The sequence below is a fragment of the Panicum virgatum genome, chromosome 6N, assembly GCF_016808335.1.
Source record: "Panicum virgatum strain AP13 chromosome 6N, P.virgatum_v5, whole genome shotgun sequence".
NCBI classification, from domain to species: domain Eukaryota; kingdom Viridiplantae; phylum Streptophyta; class Magnoliopsida; order Poales; family Poaceae; genus Panicum; species Panicum virgatum.
In genome coordinates this window covers 15,809,537-15,827,898 of record NC_053150.1, presented here as the reverse complement: position 1 = coordinate 15,827,898, position 18,362 = coordinate 15,809,537, and the positions used below count along the sequence as shown (strand labels likewise).

Sequence of the window (18,362 nt, the reverse complement as noted above, 5' to 3'; positions counted from 1 at the left end):
TCTCACGCGACAAGCCACTTCCCGATGTGACCTGGAAAGTACTTGCCAGCACCTCAGAAACAACCCTTTTGGGCACATCTTCAATCTTTCCTACAATATTCCCTGTATTCTGGGAATCTAGAAGAAAAATATGCTACTTAATTAAATTAAAGAGCAGTAAAGAGATACCTTTCTTACAAGGTGGCACAAGCTTACCTGCAGGGGTCTCCTCGGGCCGATCCTTGTCGCCTCCCTCAGGAAGCTTCACGCCTTCTCCCTCCTCCGGAAGCTTGTCACTTCCGCCATCCTCCAGGACCTTCGCATTGCCCCTTTCGGAATTTGGCAATGGGGAGTCCAGAAGCATGGCATTGGCCATGGCCTCCGCATCTTGAGCACTCATTTCAGGAGTGTTTGGGGGCTTCTCCAGTGCTGATTTGGAGGTCGAGGTGTCCTCAACCTCCACATTCCCCTCCAAGATTGCATCTCTGCAAAGACAAAGTAGTTGAAAACTACTCGACACAAAAGCAGATCTTACATATACAAGTTTCAAGTAACTTACGTAGGAGCTCTTCTCAGAGCAAGACCCTTGATGCCAAACTTACCCGGCAGGCTTCACAACAAGAACCTGCATCCCTGTATCTCCGGCAATATTTACATCTGAACTACTCACCGAATGAGTAGTCCCGGTTCCACTTGACGGGTCCACTATGGTGGAAGGGATAGTCTGCCCCACCATAGCATCATCCCCAGATGCTGATATCCGTGGCATTTTAGCCGCCGGACTGGAAAAAACAAAACACAAATCAACAAATCGAAGACAAAAAGTACTCGATTCCAAAATAACTAGCTACTTACTTGTCGCTAGCAGTTTGGGAGGAGCTGCGACGCTTCCTCATTAAGGATCGAGTACCCCTGGGATGCCCAGTTTGGGTATCGGTACTCGGAGTAGGGCTAGGTTCCCTATCACTCCTCTCTTCAGCTTCCTCCTCATCTGCACAATCAAAACTATACATAAGTATTTATCGTATAAAACCTCATATGAACAAACTTAGAATTGATTAACAGATCAAAAAGTTTGGAAGAACAAAAGGGCGAATAAATGCCTGGTAGTGAAGGACTACTTTTAAAGTGCTCCATGTCCTCCTACAGATGGCAAAATCCTATCAGATTTGTACTATGGTATAATACTCGATTTATACACATTGACTACTCCTATTAAATACCTGCTTCGGTGGATTCGCAGCAGAAAAAGTGTCAGGAACAACTAGAACTTTCTTTACATTCCCCAGCAGTCGTTGTACTCAACTAAAAGCAACATCACCCGAGATCTCTTCTTTCGAGTATCTTGATGAATCTGCTGTTCCCTGATACTGGAATCCAAGCGATTCTCAAGCATGTAAGGGTTGGATCCTTCTCCTCATCCAGTCGAATACGACTGCTTCTCCAGTCAACATATTTTGCCTCAGAACGGCAATTCGCTCGAGCAGTTCAGGGATCTGACTCTCGTCGATTGGTTTTTTATTCCACTCAGGCCATTCAATTGGAGGGCCTGGGGTAATTGATGGAAAGCTTCCTAACTGGTTCTCGACATAGAACCACTTGGGCCTCCACTCAATTACTTTATTACTAAGACTATAAGAAATGTATTCTCTATCCTTTCTTTGTCTAAGCTGGAGACCCGCACCTCCTACTACATCTAAAATAAAGGAGTCGGGCTGAGGTTTCAAATGGAAAAAGAACCAGAAGAGTTCAAAATGGGGCTCGATGCCCAAAAAAGCTTCACAGAAATGCACGAAGGTAGAAATATGAACAAAGGAATTGGGGGTCAGATGATGAAGCTGGATCCTATAGTAACGCAGGAGCCCGAAAAAGAAAGACGAACAAGGAAACCACAATCCCCGTTCCAAGTAAGAAGTGAAAGCAACGATTTCCCCCGTATTTTCATACGGATGATCTTTACCTAAGGCTGGACACAATTGGATAGCAGATCTGGGAACCAAAAGACCATGCGAAACTAAAGTTTCAAGGTCAAATTAAGAACACTTACTCGTGTTCCAGCCCTCTTCCTGGGTTAGCTCTGTATCTGCACCATTCCCCTTGGTCGTTTTCTTGGGAGCCATCCGGAAATCAACATATCATTTCACACACATACAATGGCGGAAACCCTAGGGCGAGGATGGGGAGCGAAAGGGAAGTAAGAACTCTAGATCTGGGGGGCTTGAGAGCAAAGACAGATCTAAAGCAGTAAAAGCAAATGGCGGCCGGTGGGGTAAAACCTAAGTTACCATTTCATTTTATAATGACGGTGGCAGCATGGTAAAAACACCCAACAGGCCAACAGTCTGTTGCAAATCGCGGAAAAAACAGGATTTTTCTGAGACATTCCTTTTTCTAAGATTACATTCTGGAAAATGAAAACACTCACATCCCTAGTCAATTACTCGACTCTTCTTTCCCCGACTGGGATTACATTCCAGAACAAGGAAAAGTACTCGACACAGTACAACTACTCGATATTACAACTCGAGTACTTTTTCCTACCCAACTTTACAAGTGACTCGGGTCTGCACGCACACTTCTTGGCTTTCTGGGAAGCCTGCTGCAGTTAGATCGGCTCGAGGCCGTGACAAAGTACAAACTTGTTATTCCCACTAAGGGAATAATGATACTCGTACTCTGGGAGAAAAGTTTCAAGAGTATGGAGGCAGATTACAGTAATCACCTCGCAAGTCCTCTTGTAGCATCTTCTGGAGAAACTTCTTCTCCCAGAATACGTTGTGACAAGATTAAGCCTTCCCGCTAGAGATGTCAATTTTTGGGCACCCAGAAACAGGCAACCCCAAGGATGTGACACAACAAGACTCAACCCAGCGACCCCAAATCTGCCTCATTGGAAGATGAAAGGACATGATGTTCAAAATGGATCCGATGAGAGCATTGGGGATGCAGGATGAGGTAGCAGGGACTTCTCTTGTCACTCGCAAGTTCTCTTCTAGCATCTTTTGCTGGAAAGGACTACACAAATTTCAAGAGGGCGAGAGCAAAAGTACCAAGGATAAGCCATGGTTGCTACACTTTGGTGCTTCTAGCAAAGGCTTCTCCCCTGCCTTTTATAGCCACAAGGGGGCTTACTGAAGGGGAACCCGTGATTCAACAGTGCACGTTTCACGGACGCATTCGTGGCGGCATTTACATATGCAGTCAAAGAAGCAATAATGCAGATTCTCCAAATAGTAACGTCCCACGTGAGCACTGAATAAAGAGCCACACATCCCGGGTTTTATTCCTAAAGTTATTTCGGGTGCAATCAGTGTGTCGTATCCAATTGCATCATTTTTCTGGGATTTTACCCAAAAAAGAGGTATTTTCGAATACCGGATCTGATGAATCTTGCAAATAATCTAAAGGATAAAATCTGATGCCACGTCTTAAATCCTTAATTCCAAATCTACGCTCGGGGGCTACTCGCAGCAAAAGGGATTTTGATTTAAGGCCAGCAAAAGGGATTTTGATTTAAGGCCCGGGGGCTGCGGGATATGTGCATCAGAGATTTATTTTTCAAATTTTTTGAAAAATAATGAAGGAAAAAGGCTGAAGTGACCCTCAGCCTGATTCTACGATTCAACATAAGGCTCGGGGGCTACTCCATATGGAGCGCAAGTACTTCGCGACCATATATGATCAAGATTTCGGGGCTTGAGCACCTTACAGCCTCGAAGCAACCGGAAGTACTTGGAGAACTACTCGATATATCTGAAGGAAGGCTCAGAAGCAACCAGAAGGATGTTCTGACTACCTGAAGTACTCGAAGACGCCCAGCTAAGTACTCGACACCTGCAGGACTCGACTACGAAGAGATCGGGGCTTGTCAGACCCGGGGTAGCGGGACTGCTTATAAGTATAGAATGTTCTAGAGTAAGGGATAGCTCATGGATATACCATACCTCTTTTGTAAACTACTCGTATAGGCGTAGAACTAGCTGTAGTACAAAGGAAACTATCCGATTATGTTGTAGTAGGACTCCTACTGTACTCAGCTAGGACTTTCTATATAACCCTGTTGTGGCGGAACCACCCAAAACTACTGGGCCCGGGTGTACTGATCTTTGTTGCTAAGCAACTCTGACCCAAATTGGCACTCACCGGTAGTTCCTCGAGTGAAGCCTCAATAAAAGCCACGCTATTCCAGGATCAGCAGACAACACTCACACGAAGGTGAGCCCAGAGATTACAACACAGAACATTTCATACATCTCGGAGTGATTGCAGCGGAAAGGAAATTTATTACAAACCAGGTTCAGAATAGTAAAGTACTACAGAGTTCCATCTACTCAAATTATTCAAGTCTCATTGTTCAGCGGAAGCATTAAAAGATAACTAGCGAAATAACGTGACGCATCGATAAAGCCCGTACGAAAGCGTCACTCAGCGGGAGGGTGGTCAGCACCGGCTGAAGGACCATCCCACTCAACAGACCAGCCCTGGAGGAAAGGTACACGGACCAAGTAAGACTTGCAAACAGATCTTCAAAGTTAGTACCTGAAAAACAGTGCCACAAGCAAGGCTGAGTATACTAATACTCAGCAAGACTGACCCGTCATCGGATATAACATAGTCCGATAACTAGACATGCAAGGCTTTTTGGTTGGTGAGGTTTGTTTTGCCAAAAAAAATGCCACTAAGAGTTGGTCCTTATTTCCAGATTTTATCTAGCCATCTTCTAGTTGGATTAACCGTTCTAAGTTTACATCTAACTCTACACAAACATGGTAGAGCAACCATTTAATCAACCAGCAGTATTATCATCATCATGTTCCACTTGTTACTCTGTGTGACCAAAAACATTAAGCAATCTCATGCCGTGAGAGGCGGACGATTCTGAATCGAATTTCAACCTGGCCAGGGGAACCTAACACACATGTATGGGAACCAAGTCACCCACACAACTTTTCCCCTTTCTTTCCAGTCTGTGGATCCGGGTCACCCTCCCCGACTACAGAGCCCGACGTCTCTGCACCCGTACGTCCGGACAAAAATAAAACCTACTTCTACCAAGAGGGTGAATGGTCGTTCCACTCGCCGGTCCAATCAGGTACTTAAGCTTACCGATTACCATATTTCTCGGCATGTGGCTAGTACTTTCAAACGCTTAACGAAATGAGCCACACACCGCGACCTTAGCCATTTTGCCTACACCAGCGGGGTATCACAACTACACAACCCCGCCCATTGTTCTTATATTTCAGCAGGAATTAAAGTCAGTAAACTCCTATAATATCGCGAAAGGCAGGAAACCTCTCGACTTTTACCGTACCTAGTTAGCGGGGCAACTAGTCGAGAAAAAGATCCGTATAACAAGCATAGGTACCTAGGGATCATGCATCTAAAGTTTTCGATCAACTCCTAGAAAACGTAAATGTGTAATAAAAATTATTACAACATATACAAATAGTAAGATGAATATAATGTGTAAAATAATGGGATTATGCACCGGGGCTTGCCTTCTTGGGCACTGTTCAAAAGTAGCCTTGGGCTCTTCCGAACATTGGTTCGGGTCTTGATTCAAGTCAGTATAATTAAGAGAGATACTCTCCGGAGTGGTAGTATTCACGGGCACCAATTCGTAATCACTGACGAGTAGATTTACCGTTTCTATATGCATGCAGAAATGATATTGTAACAACATGATATAAACATATTTCTTTTCTTCACTATAAAGTTGTAGTCTAGTATAGCATGTGTTTGTTGTGGTGGTCTTAGTTAACTTCATTTTCTATGCAATCGTTTATAGAGTAGTTCTTAAATTCACTTTACTTCATAAAAGAGTTGTGTGGCGGGTTTTATATTAAATGTAAACACCTAGTTGTTTGACTATTTAACTTCATAAGTTAGGATTTGTTTCTGGAGCTACAATTTTTATGTAAGGTACTTCATCTACTCAGCTACTCCCAGTAAAAATTTCAAGTAAAAACAATAAAGCATCTAGCCAGGAAAATTATCCAAAACTGAGCATGTACTAATGAAGATGTATTTATCCAGACTAAACTACACTAGCTCTGGAGTTCAAAAGTTAACAGCAACAAATAGACATGATGTGTGCTGAACTGTAATTTTTCCAAATTTAATCTATGCATATAACAGGATATATAAAATTTAACAAAAGTAACATGCTAGCATTAAGAATAAATTCCACATGGAGTTCTGCACAGGTTATGTGTCTCAAAATTTGACCAGAGCCTAAACATGGACTACACATGCTTTAGTAAAATTTTCAGGCATTATTTCTAGAAGATGAATTACTCATGCATTAAACTAGATATGAACATGCATATTCATTTGGACTTTAATATGACCAGTACTGCATGTGAAACTTTTACCATAGCTATTTCTAATTCTAGCTAGTAACCTTTCCAAAGATGAAGGGCAAAAATGACAGATTTCTTCCAGAACAAAAATAGCAAAACTAAACATGATATCTCAAGCATGGATTATAACTGTAAGAATATTCAGTAAATGGTGTTAAAACTTTGTAGGAATGTTTTTATGACTAAAACAAAGTTTTCAGAAATAAACCTAGATTTTTCTAATTAAAGGAACTATATATCACAAATAAAGACTACTTATCAAGCATTAACTCAAATATATAGTTAATTAGTTCAATAATTTGTTAAACTTGCGCAACAGTAAACATTTATTAACATTCATACACAGAAAAAGTTTCATACACATAACCTCATTATTTCTACCAGCATTAATACATGAGCAATACTAGTAGATTTAGGAATCTTGATCATTTGAGCAAGTAAATGATTTCAAACTGAGTTCATATTTTTACCAGACTCTATAAATAGTATTATGCACATTCCAGCCAAAAATCGCCCATAGTTGATGAGCACAACTCCTAGAACATTTTTGTCCTATTTAAACTAGTCTTTTTCTTAGATTCAAATAGATGCAAAATATGAACATGTGACTGTAATAAAACTTGTAGTTCTTGTTCTATGGATTCCAGAACAGTTGAGTTTATATTTTTCTGATTTTCTACAATTTTATATGTATTTTACAATTTTGCTGCTTTGAAGTTCACGTACATTTTGCACTTTGGCCCCTGAACTTTTGTTTCTTGTCCACAGGAGTCCCTGGCGGAACTCACAGAACAGAGCTGGGAAGGGCGCTGTGGTTCCCGACGAGGGGAGTTACCGGAGGTAGGTGGAAAGTGGGGGAAAACGGAGAGGAGGTCGAGGCGCACCTTCTGGTGGTCTGGGATGGGTCGGGGGCTGCTGGGAGGTGGGTCGTCGGCGACGTACAGGGGTGGCGGCCATTGGAGCTCGGCTCCAGCGAACGTCGGTGAGGTAGGGAAGGGGCGGTTGGGCTTGGGAGCACCAGCGTTCCGAGAGGAATCCATTCAGGGGCTCGGTTGGAGCCGAGGAAGGGTGGATGGGGGTTGTCCACAGAGCTCCGGCGGAGGCTGGCCATGGAGGCGCTGTACTGGGTGGACAGGGCTCGGGCGTGCGGAAGGAACTCGAGCTCTACCTTTTATAGGCCCAGGGGGAGGGGGAGGGCGAGTCTGGGCTGGGCGAACTGGGGGTTAGCTGCCCGGGGAGGGGCGGCTAGAGGTGACCGGCGGCCTGCCGTGACGTGCTTGTGCAGGCGCGTGTCGAGCTAGTGCAAGGCGAGGTGTCTTCCTTCGGGGCTAAGGGAAGTGGAGGCCGGGCGCGTGGCAAGACTCGGCAGTTGGCCAGGGCTGGGTGCGGCGCGTGGCCGGCCAGGTGGCCGCGCCGGCGTACGGACGCCGTCGTGGGCAGGGAGCAGGGAGGCAGGCGAGGGAGATGGTCAGTGGCAGTTTCGTAATTAGACCAAAGTTCCAAAACCCCATTCTGTAATTTCAATTTGTCTCCCTCATCTTGGCCTCAAATGAAAAAGTGTTGAATACCATTCTTGTTCAAATTTTCGAGATCTACAACTTTCGTGTTATGCACTTATTTATTTGAGCAACGGTTTGAGAGTTATTTAATTATTTCAAAAACTATCATTTGAAGTATTTATCATTCCATGTGAATTTCGGCACTTTTACTCCTAGGCTTCAACTAGGTTTTTGTTTAACATGACATGGTGAATGTGCCTATAACTTTTTAAGGACTCATTTGATTTGGTTTGAAAGTTACTTTAACTGCCTTGCTACTAGAATTTGAACTCCTTTTTATTTAATCTGTTTACATTTTGAATCTGCAACAAGCCTTTTAAATTAAACTATGTGTGACAAAATATGAGTGTGTATTCATACTATATTTTTATGACAAGTTAAGCATGAATGTTTTAGGAATATTAAATGAACAAGATTTATATCCTCACATACTCATATACAAGGATGCATTCTTGTTTTCTATAAATATTTATTAATATTGTGTGCTAAAGAAATGTTTATGGTCCCTTGTTCAAAATTTTAGTTTGTTCACAACTCCAATTTGTCATTTAAGAAAGAACTAAATATTTTCTTACTAGACCTCCGAATAAGTATGTTTTATGTCTTCTTTTCCTTAAAGAAATTTCAAGATTTTAAACTACTTGTGCGTTGAATATTTGTGGCCTCATTTTATTATTTTGTTTGAACTAGTGGCTCTTCACCAATCAAAGAATGGTTCCATTAATCATTTCAACTGATGGTTTTCCAGTTTAAATTTGATTTGCATAGAAAGTTTATAGCTCATTATGAAAGGTGTATTTTATTGCCTTATTACCACACATGTCAAGTCAAGTTTAAAAGGGTACCAATTATTGTTTTTCAAACACATTGCACTCAAACACATGCACACATATATTTACACACAAGTTTGCAAGAACTAGACATAGGGTTCTTATTAAGTTTTCTTAGCTCATTTGTGTGTGAAGTTATGTTAATTGCCTGGCTTTGGTTAAACTGACACCTGAGGTGTCACACCTGTCCCCCCGGATATATAAGGGTGGGCAGGGACCCCCTCCAAACAATCATCAACACCTAAGGCAATACAAACTACACAGGACGTAGGGTATTACGCAAACTCGCGGCCCGAACCTGTATAAATCTTTGTGTTCCTTGTACCATCGAGTTCTAGAGCAATTGATCCCTACCTACAAACCCTACTACTAAGGGTATCCCCGAGCAGCTTTGGCGGTAAACACCGACAGACGCCGCCGCCACCGCTGTGAGACTTTGGGTTTTGCTTAGATTCATTTTGTGAAGAACAGTTATCGCCGTTCATCGGTTTGTGAAACCCCAACTTGTGAGATTAATCATTCATCTGCAGAGTCACTTCATTTGAGCTACGTTCTTTCGAGTTCTTGCTTGTGTTCTTCGTTGCGCTTGCAGGGATTAGCCTTCTTGGTGAAGTCAACCGGGTTGTGACAAGGTTGATAACCAGAGGAGTTGTGGTGCTAAGATTGCTGGATTCGGGTCTTAGGATCTGAAGCCGGATCGGTGTGTCTCACTCTTCCTACAATGAGAGTTATCTAGAACCTGACGGAAGATCGGGAACCCACGTCCCCATCATTTGGTAATCAAAGCTTCAGGTATACCGTCAGGTTTTCATCTATCCTTTAGTTCGAGTGTTTTCGCCTTCATCCCATAGTTCACCGCCATATTTGTTTCCTACCTAAAACCATCCGCGCCATAGCCTTTGCATATTTCAGTTTCAGAGTTTGTAATGTTGTGTTTTTGTCCTAGGTCAAGGTCTTGTTGCTGGTTTAGATCGTGTTTTAGTTTAATTTGTGTTATTCCCCTTTGTTTTCCATCAACGCTTGCCATCATCATCCACTAGATCCACATCTTTTGTCCATATAATATTCTGATTCGAGTGCCTTCATAAAACAGTCATAACTTTTGCGTCCGAATTCGAAAAGGTGCAAACTTTATATCTACGAAGATCTGCAGAAACTTTTAGATCTGTTTCATCCTATCTTTGCTAGGTTCGCAAAAATTAGAATTGCAAAATTTGATCAGTAAAACTGAGTTTCGGGGCCGACAAGTTTGACATGCATTTGAGAGCACAATCCTGATTTTGCATAGACCACATCTTTTATCCAATTGAGATCATATTTTTTGTGGTTTGTTCTTGTGTGCTCCTTTCTAGAAAAAATATATATCGAAAGTATAAGAGCAAAAAAAAAGGTTGAGAAAAAAAGAAAAATAGTGAATGAAAAAACAAGAAAAGAGGAGCACATAAGCAATAACCAATAGCTCTATTTGTTTGTGGTGCCTTTTGCTTTGTCCTTGTTCGTTGCTACCTTTCATACTTGTTTCGCTCTCTTGCTTATCACAAATTGGTGCTAGAAACACGTATAGGCCAGCAACTAGGACAAGTGCTTTGGACATTTATTCAATATTGCTATCTGTTACTGACTTGTGTGCCACATACATATATTTATTCATTTGTGTGCCTCCCAAGATCCACATATTACTTTAGATCAGTACACCCAGAGGATCTTGCAATCTTGGTACCACTTCCTCATAGGTATCACGAACCAGCCATCGGTTGTACCATCCACTGCTAGCACTGGTAAGAACCTTGTAAGGACTTGGTAAGGCGCTTCCTTTTGTTGTGTTGAGAGGAACCACTATCCACTTTTGTAGTAGTTGATAGGGATAATCTTTTGTTGTCTTTTCTCCTATTGCTAACCTTTTGAACGACAACATGAGTAATCTAGCGCAACAAGTATTCAGTTTACAAATGGAGAAGGCAGAGAAAAATGAGTGCAACCATTTGTTCCAGACTTACTTTGTTGTGAGGAATTGACGTTGCCGTGTCATCATTGACCGTGATAGCAACCGTAACATTGCAAGTTTGGAGTTGATCGAGAAGCTTGATTTGACCACACAACCACATCCATGTCCGTACAACATCCAATTGGTAAATTCTTGCGACAATATATTTGTAGATAAAATTGCACGCATTGAATTTTTCATTGGTACTTATAAGGATAGTGCAGAATTTGATATAATACATATGCAAGCATGTCATTTGTTGTTTGGTCAACCTTGGAATGGTATAAACAATGTATTGCATAATATGGTTGCCAATAAATGCTCTTTTAAATATAATGGTAGAAAAATTACTCTTATAGCTATGAACACTGCTGAAATTTTAGAAGCTGATCTTGAAAGAGCAAAGAGAAGAAAGAATGAACCTTTTAGAAAAGAATGGATTATTTCGGATGTTACAGTGCCTTCCTCTAAATCTGATTTTGTACAAAATGAAGATATCGCTTTGTCTTCTGTTGGAACTAATATTTTGCAGCATGTATCCAAAAAAGAAGACAAGGTGATAGTGAATGAACATGTAATTGTCTTAGGTAAGAGCTCTCTTGATGTGCTGAAATTGTCCACCACTCATGCTATAATAGAGCAACATTTAGTGGACACCAAAGCTGAATTGACTTTGTCACATGATGAATATTCTACTGGTTTTTGTGATAAAGAAGAGTTGTGTGGTAGTTTTATGTTTATCCCTATGCCACAACTTGTGAAGGAAAATAATCCTTTTGTTTTGGAACCAAAGACTTATGCTAAAAATAAACATTTGATTCCAATTGCTACTGAAAAGGATAAATGAAAATTGTTGTCTTCTTTAAATACTTTGGGTTATATAGAGTTTGATACTTTGTGTGATCTAAGTAGTTTGGAAGAGAAATTTAAAAGTGTTGAATTGCCTTGGTTGTCTAGTAGCACATATCACTTTATTGGCAAATATAATTGTAAAGGAGACTACATGATACACCGAGTTTATGTTTGTTCAAATCTGAATTCTCCTTTTGGTGTGCATCAATATGACCAAATAGAGGGCTGCAATATCGATAATAAAATCATGTGGAGATTCCCTAGTTTTGCTTTACAGAAACAGATTAAGTTTCAAGAAGGGGAGCATTGTTGGCTACTACCCACAATATGTCCTCCAACTATGTTCAAACCGAGGACGGTTTGTTGTCAAGAAGGGGAGGATGATGAGGACATGACACCTTCGGATACGACCATTGCTTATAAGGTGAGCTTGCTCCTACTTTTCCATAGTGATTTTTGGCACAATTCACTTGGTTCCACATGTACATGTCATTATTTGCTTGTAGGTGCAAATATTTTTCAAAGTACAAGTCCATCAAAATTGCTATGTCATCGTCACAGGCTTGTTATTCACAATTGGGACGCTGGCCCAAGTTGGAGCACACCCCATGAAGATGTAGAACATGTAAACAAAATCTTTGGATGTCCTCCACCTTGGCCACCTCATTAGGAGGCCAGCAAGGGCGTCCAACCCAAGTTGGAGGCCCAATCGAAGTCGACTTCGAGTCCGTTTCGGAGTCTAGGAGCAGTTTGTACTAAAACGGGCGTCACAGTCGCATACAGGCTTGGATATGGGCGTACTTTATATGATTGAAAAGATAATTCCAAGACGCTTCCAATGGAACTGGTCTCAGGCCCATATTCATTCAGAGTCGATTTGAATCGTCCGAGGAAGTTGACATCTAGAATCTGTCCCGGTGCTGCGTCACTATTTTTGGGCCGATGGTCCGTGTATCGTGTTGGAGCCCAATAGGGGCGCGTCCAGGGGGTCTTACATGACCTAAACCCTTATTAGCCGCCACCACTGCTGTCATGAGACTTTGGGTTTTACTTAGATTCATTTTGTGAAGAACAGTTATCGCCGTTCATCGGTTTGTGAAATCCCAACTCGTGAGATTAATCATTCATCTGCAGAGTCACTTGATTTGAGCTGCGTTCTTTCAAGTTCTTTCTTGTGTTCTTCATTGCGCTTGCAGGGATTAGCCTTCTTAGCGAGGTCCACTGGATTGTGACAAGGTTGATAACCAGAGGAGTTGTGGTGCTAAGATTGCTTGATTCGGGTCTTAGGATCTAAAGCTAGATCGGTGTATCTCGCTCCGCCTACAACGTGAGTTATCCAGAACCTGACGAAAGATTGGGAACCCACGTCACCATCAGTTGTGCCGGCACTGGCACCCAATGCCAGGTAGCTGGGCCCACACCCCACCATCAGGAGTGCCTAGATGGGGAGGACGAGATCCACCAAGCGGTTAGGCAGACAACGCGACACAAGGACGATGACAAGATGGCACCATGAGGGCTCATCGGCGAGCTCGAGCTCCGACTTTGGTGCTGAAGGGATGCGGCTACGACCTCCTCCCGTGCGTGCGGAGCAAGGGAAGAGCTTATGTTCCATGGATTTTTTTTATATTTTTACCATTATACCAAGTGCCACTTGCTGGATTATCACTCTTAGGATGTACCATTATTGTTCAGAGGCTCATTTTTTTTACCACATTTGCATACGTGGCAGCCCACGTCGGCCTGACATGCGCGATCCGAGTCAGCGGAGGGGTGTGCAAAGACCTTGGTGCCCCTGCCCATTTCCTCTATACGCCGTGCCCGCGCAGACCCCGTTGAACGACCCCTCTCTCTCTCCCTTAGTTCGTCCCCCCCGTCCCCGACAGCTCTCTTCCTCACCCCCCCCGCCGCCGCCACCGCCCCTCCCATCCCGCCTCTCCCAGCGCCAAGCCGACCCGACCACAGCAATGTTGCATAGGATGGAGTCCTCTACCTCGAGTAGGGCAATGAGGAGGTAGGAAATCGGGCAGCATCCAGTCGGTAAAGAGACTGGGCTCCCTTTGATTTTGTGCCCAGATTGCAAGGTTGTGCGGGTGATTGAGCTGTGCATGGTCAGGCTGGACACACCGAACAAGGGGCGCTGCTTCTTTAAATGCCTTAGGAATGGGGTAAGTTGTGTTATTTGTGATTTTCGAATCGAACCTAGGGTTTAATGTTCTTCGAATTTTTGTAGAATCCGAAGTTGTGTGGATTCTATAGGTTTCAGAAGGAATATTTGGATCAGTTGGTGGACATGAAGATAATCAAGATCTGCTGTGAGCCGATTGAGGAACTTGAAGGAGAAGAGCATGGTGTACCCACAAAGGATGAAGCAACAGGTCAAGACGAGGGGATGAAGCTGCTGGAGAACAAGCTAGAGAAAATGATGTGGAAAATGAACATTGTTGTTGTTTGTATTGCAATTGTTGTATTGGCTGCTGTTGTTAAGTCAGTTGTGAAAATCTGATGTAGGCAATGATGTACCAACAACTTGAATGAAATGCTTTTGGATGGAATTTCTGTGAAATCGGTTGTGAAATGAGTTGTGAAAAATTGATGTAATGCACTGGCGAATGAATTTCTGTGAAATGAGTTGTGAATTCAGTTGTGAAAAAACTAATGTAATGCACTGGAGAATGAAAGATGTAGGGGCAGAATAGATGACAAATTGTGTGCCATTACATAGAGTTTTATGGCCATTGGCCAGACCATTACAGCAATATTCATCACAGAACACATTACATAACAGTGGCCATCATAGAATACATTACATAACATAAAGTTGTCACATTGTTTGGCAACAAACGGGGGTACCCCATGACAGAGTTTTAGGGCCATTGGCCAGACCATTACACCAATGTTCATCACAGAAATGTTCACCACAAAATAAAGTTCCCAAATGCCATGCAAAAGTAAGTGAACAGAACAGTTATGGTTCACTTGGCCTTGCGTGCTTTCTTCTTAGGAGGATTTTCTTCACTTTTGTTGCCAACACCTTCCTCTTTGGTGTCATTTTCTTGGGTGCTTCCTGATCTTGGAATAGAGCCCAGTGAAAAAATAGAAGGTAAGCACAAGAATACAACAATGGACAATTAAATGGTTGAGAAAAGAACAACATTACCTTTTTGCTGGGGGGTCTGCTGAATGGGGTCTGTGGCATGTACTACTGCCAAAGCCATGGGTTCAAGAATCTAGTCTGCACTTGGTTCTCTTTCTGCTTGTGCTGCTGATGCTGCTTGTTTAGCTGCTTCTCTTTCAGCTTGTGCTGCTTCCCTTGCTGCTTCAACCACTTCCCTTGCTGCTTGCTGTGCTGCTTCCCTTGCTGCAGCTGCCTTCATTTCTGCTTCTTCAGCCTCTCTCTTTGCCTTGGCAGCAGCTTCCCTTGCCAAGGCTCCTCTGGTCCTTGGAGTGCAGGATGGTTCAGCAGCATCAGTAGAAGTCTTAGCCTTCTTCTTCCTCCCAGGCTTGGCAGGCTTCTTCTTAGATCTCTTCCTGCAAAAGGTAATTCATTTGTGGTTAGGAAGTTAAGGAACTTGTGAAAAAATGGAAAAAATAAAAATTTGGGCACCTTTTCTTTGTTCCAGTGAGGTGACACTTCCAGCTACTAGCTCTGTGACCATATTCTTTACAGTTAGGGCACCTGACTTGTCTAGTAGCTTTACCTCCTGTCTCTCAAGCTGGTTTGATCCTGTTTTTCCTCTGCCTTCCAAGTTCTTTCTTTTTCTGGATTGGGGGGTGTAGTATGAACCCCTTGTCAACCTCAGGCCATTGACTCCTGTCAGTGATGCTAGGAATTTTGCATGTATATGCTACTTGAAACTTGGCCACTGAATAGTAGTTATCCACAAAAGACCCCATGTCAGGCTGCCTCATGCTGGTAATCACAGTCAATGCATGTGGACATGGTTTACCTGTAACTTGCCATTGCCTACATGTGCAGATTTTCTGAGTTAAGTACACCTCATGCCTTCTCACTCCTCATCTTTGTACACCTCTGTGACCTCTGCTTCATTGGGGTGCCCTTTGGAAATTTTCAAGTGTCCTAAGCCCCTTGATGCAGCATTGAGCTGATGTATGACAGCAGACAGTATCCCCTGAGGCAATGTTGTAGAAATCTTTCTCCTTTTGGCAAATAGGATCATTATCTTCTCTCTTATGGCATCTGCCATGCAAAAGAGAGGCAGGTCTTTATGCTCTTTGATCCAAGCATTCCAACATTCTGCTAGGTTATTGTTGATGTAGTCACACTTTATGTCAGCAGAAAACCTACTCCTTGCCCATAGAAAGGGACCAACCAGCTCTGGATTTGTGGACTAGCTGCCGACACCTTGTCAAAGAAATACTTGAACCTATGTGGAGAGTATGCTCTAGCAGCAGGCCACATGTTCGTGCCATAGACATCACCACTATAGAACTTCTTAAGGTTATCCATCAAATGCCTGAAGCATTCTCTCATCTCTGCTTGTGGAAACACATGTTTCACAGATGACTCTAATCCCTTGCATGCATCTGTGCAGATTGCTAAATGCTGCATGGGACCTATTGCCTTCCTAAGCTATTGCATGAACCATATCCAATTTTCCTTGCTCTCTCCATCAAAGAAACCAAAGGCCACTGAAAACATCCAGTTGTGGTCATCTAGAGCTAAGGCTGCAGGCATGTGGCCACACCACATTCCATTGAGATGTGTAGAGTCTATACTAAGATAAGGCCTGCAGCCATTCAAGAAACCATATATGCATGCCTTGAATGCACAGAAAAATTTGCTAAACCTAACTTTGCCATCTTCATGAGTGGCAGTGTCAATCTCTATCACACTACCAGGAGATCTTAGTTCTATCTCTGCCTTAAATCTATATAACCAATCAAAAGAATCACTCCACTTACCAAATAATTTCTCAGATTCTCTCTTAGTCCCATTGTACACTGTCTGGTAGGGGATATCAATGTTGTATTTGTACCTTAACTCCTTTTGCATTTCTGTAGCCCCCATTGAAGGCTTCATCTTCAGCAAAGGAACAGTCCTCTTTGCCACCCAGCTTATTGATGCCATCCTGCTCAGAACCCTCTGTGTAGATGCACAATTATGTGCTCCCTGATTTATTTGTATCTGCACATATAACAAACAGCCACAGATTAGTATAATTCAACACAAGTTAGTATCAAACATAGCACATAAAGTCAGATGCTTCACAAAAGTACAAAAAAAAGAAGTTATACCTTGACACTGCCATCATGCTGGGTTCTAGCTCTAAGTTTCCATGGACAGCCTAGAGCAGCACAGCAAACCCTGTACCTTTCTTTGTGAGAATGTTCAGTTTGAACCTCAAACTCATTAACTATGCCATGCTGCTTAACAGCAAGCCTCAAATCTATCATGCTAGGGTAGCAAATGCCTACACTCACATCAGGATTGTCCCTGTCCTATTCATACAATGGCTCTTCATCAGCTGTGTCATCAACATTAATAGATGCTTCATATATATCTTCCTGCATCTCTGCTGACATAGCTGGAATTGGCACCACTTGTCCAGCTGCTTCTTCTACTTCTATTTGCACAGTGTCCTTGAACCCCATTGCCTGATATACATGATCCTCATCAAGGAGCTGTGCAGCTAATCCATCTTCATTTGGGTCCTCTAATATGGTCAGAGTGCTCCAATCTACTACTAGTATTGGTTGTTCAGCAGGGGCTGGTGGGGGGGGGCTGTGGGTATCACCACAACCTTCAATCTCATTTGCCTCTGCATTGGATTCATTAGTCACACCAGAGAAACATCTACCTTTTGATGCTTCAGAAAAAGCTTTGGCATTAACAGAGGCTTTGCTCACAACATCTACTACGAGAAAGGCCTTCCTCTCATCCAATCTATCCTCAATCATTTGATTCAGATGCTCATCCCTCCTTAGCTTCCACTCAGACCTAGTATCTTGGTCAAGAACCCAGATTGACAATGTTTGACTAGGCCCCCATATAATTTTTGAGGCTAATTCCTCACTGAATTGATCCAGAGAGTAAGGACTGTTGATATCAAACCATATGTCATGGTGCTGCTCTGCCATCTCTACTAGCCCATACTCACCATCAGCAACATATGGAGAAATCTTAACAACTAGCCTAAATGCATTGCCAGGATCAATCTTGGCATCATAAGAAATAATGAAAAACATGAGGAACTACTCTGTTTGCTATGCGGATTATGCTCATTGAAGGAGTGGAGCTTAAGGACTTACCAGGGAGGGCAATCACCACTATCCATTGCGACCACGAGAGATGGTGGCCTCTTACATCAGACGCATGAACAGAGTGGGACGAAATCAGCCACTGCCAACAAACCCTAACCCTAATCGACACGGCCTCTCGGTGGCAATGAGAAAATAAGAGAAATCCGGCATACGTACTGTCAAAGTCTGGTCACCATGAGGTCGGCTTGGCGCTGGGAGAGGTGGGGTGGGAGGAGCGGTGGTGGCGGCGGGGTGAGAAAGAGAGCCGTCGGGGATGGGGGGAGGGGGGACGAACTGAGAGGGAGAGAGAGAGAGAGGGGTCGGTCAACAGGGTCTGCGCGGGCGCGGCGTATAGAGGAAATGGGCAGGGGCACCGAGGTCTTTGCGCACCCCTCCGCTGACTCGGATCGCGCGTGTCAGGCTGACGTGGGCTGCCATATAGGCAAATGTGGTAAAAAAGAAGGAGCCTCTAAACAATAATGGTACGAATGTAGGCATCATCCTAAGAGTGATAATCCAGCGAGTGGCA

The 18,362-nt window shown here is 43.1% G+C and overlaps 1 protein-coding gene across 1 annotated transcript; it reads right to left on the bottom strand.

The window, feature by feature from the left end:
- Window positions 1–14,799: 14,799 nt before the first annotated feature.
- Window positions 14,800–16,987, bottom strand: LOC120677960. The gene is made up of 4 exons (XM_039959139.1): window positions 16,829–16,987; window positions 16,496–16,718; window positions 15,584–15,770; window positions 14,800–15,100 (listed from the first exon to the last, which is right to left on the bottom strand). Exons 1-4 carry the CDS (start codon window positions 16,985–16,987, stop codon window positions 14,800–14,802), a joined length of 870 nt encoding a protein of 289 aa, XP_039815073.1.
- Window positions 16,988–18,362: the final 1,375 nt, after the last annotated feature.

What these genes read in the sequence shown, in the direction of transcription:
- LOC120677960 (XM_039959139.1), bottom strand. Translation starts at nt 16,987, where the DNA reads ATGATAGATTTGAGGCTTGCTGTTAAGCAGCATGGCATAGTTAATGAG. An exon ending in AGCATGATGGCAGTGTCAAG is followed by an intron (nt 16,719 to 16,828) that starts GTATAACTTCTT and finishes TTATATGTGCAG; the next exon opens with ATACAAATAAATCAGGGAGC. An exon ending in AGAATCTGAGAAATTATTTG is followed by an intron (nt 15,771 to 16,495) that starts GTAAGTGGAGTG and finishes TTTGCATGGCAG; the next exon opens with ATGCCATAAGAGAGAAGATA.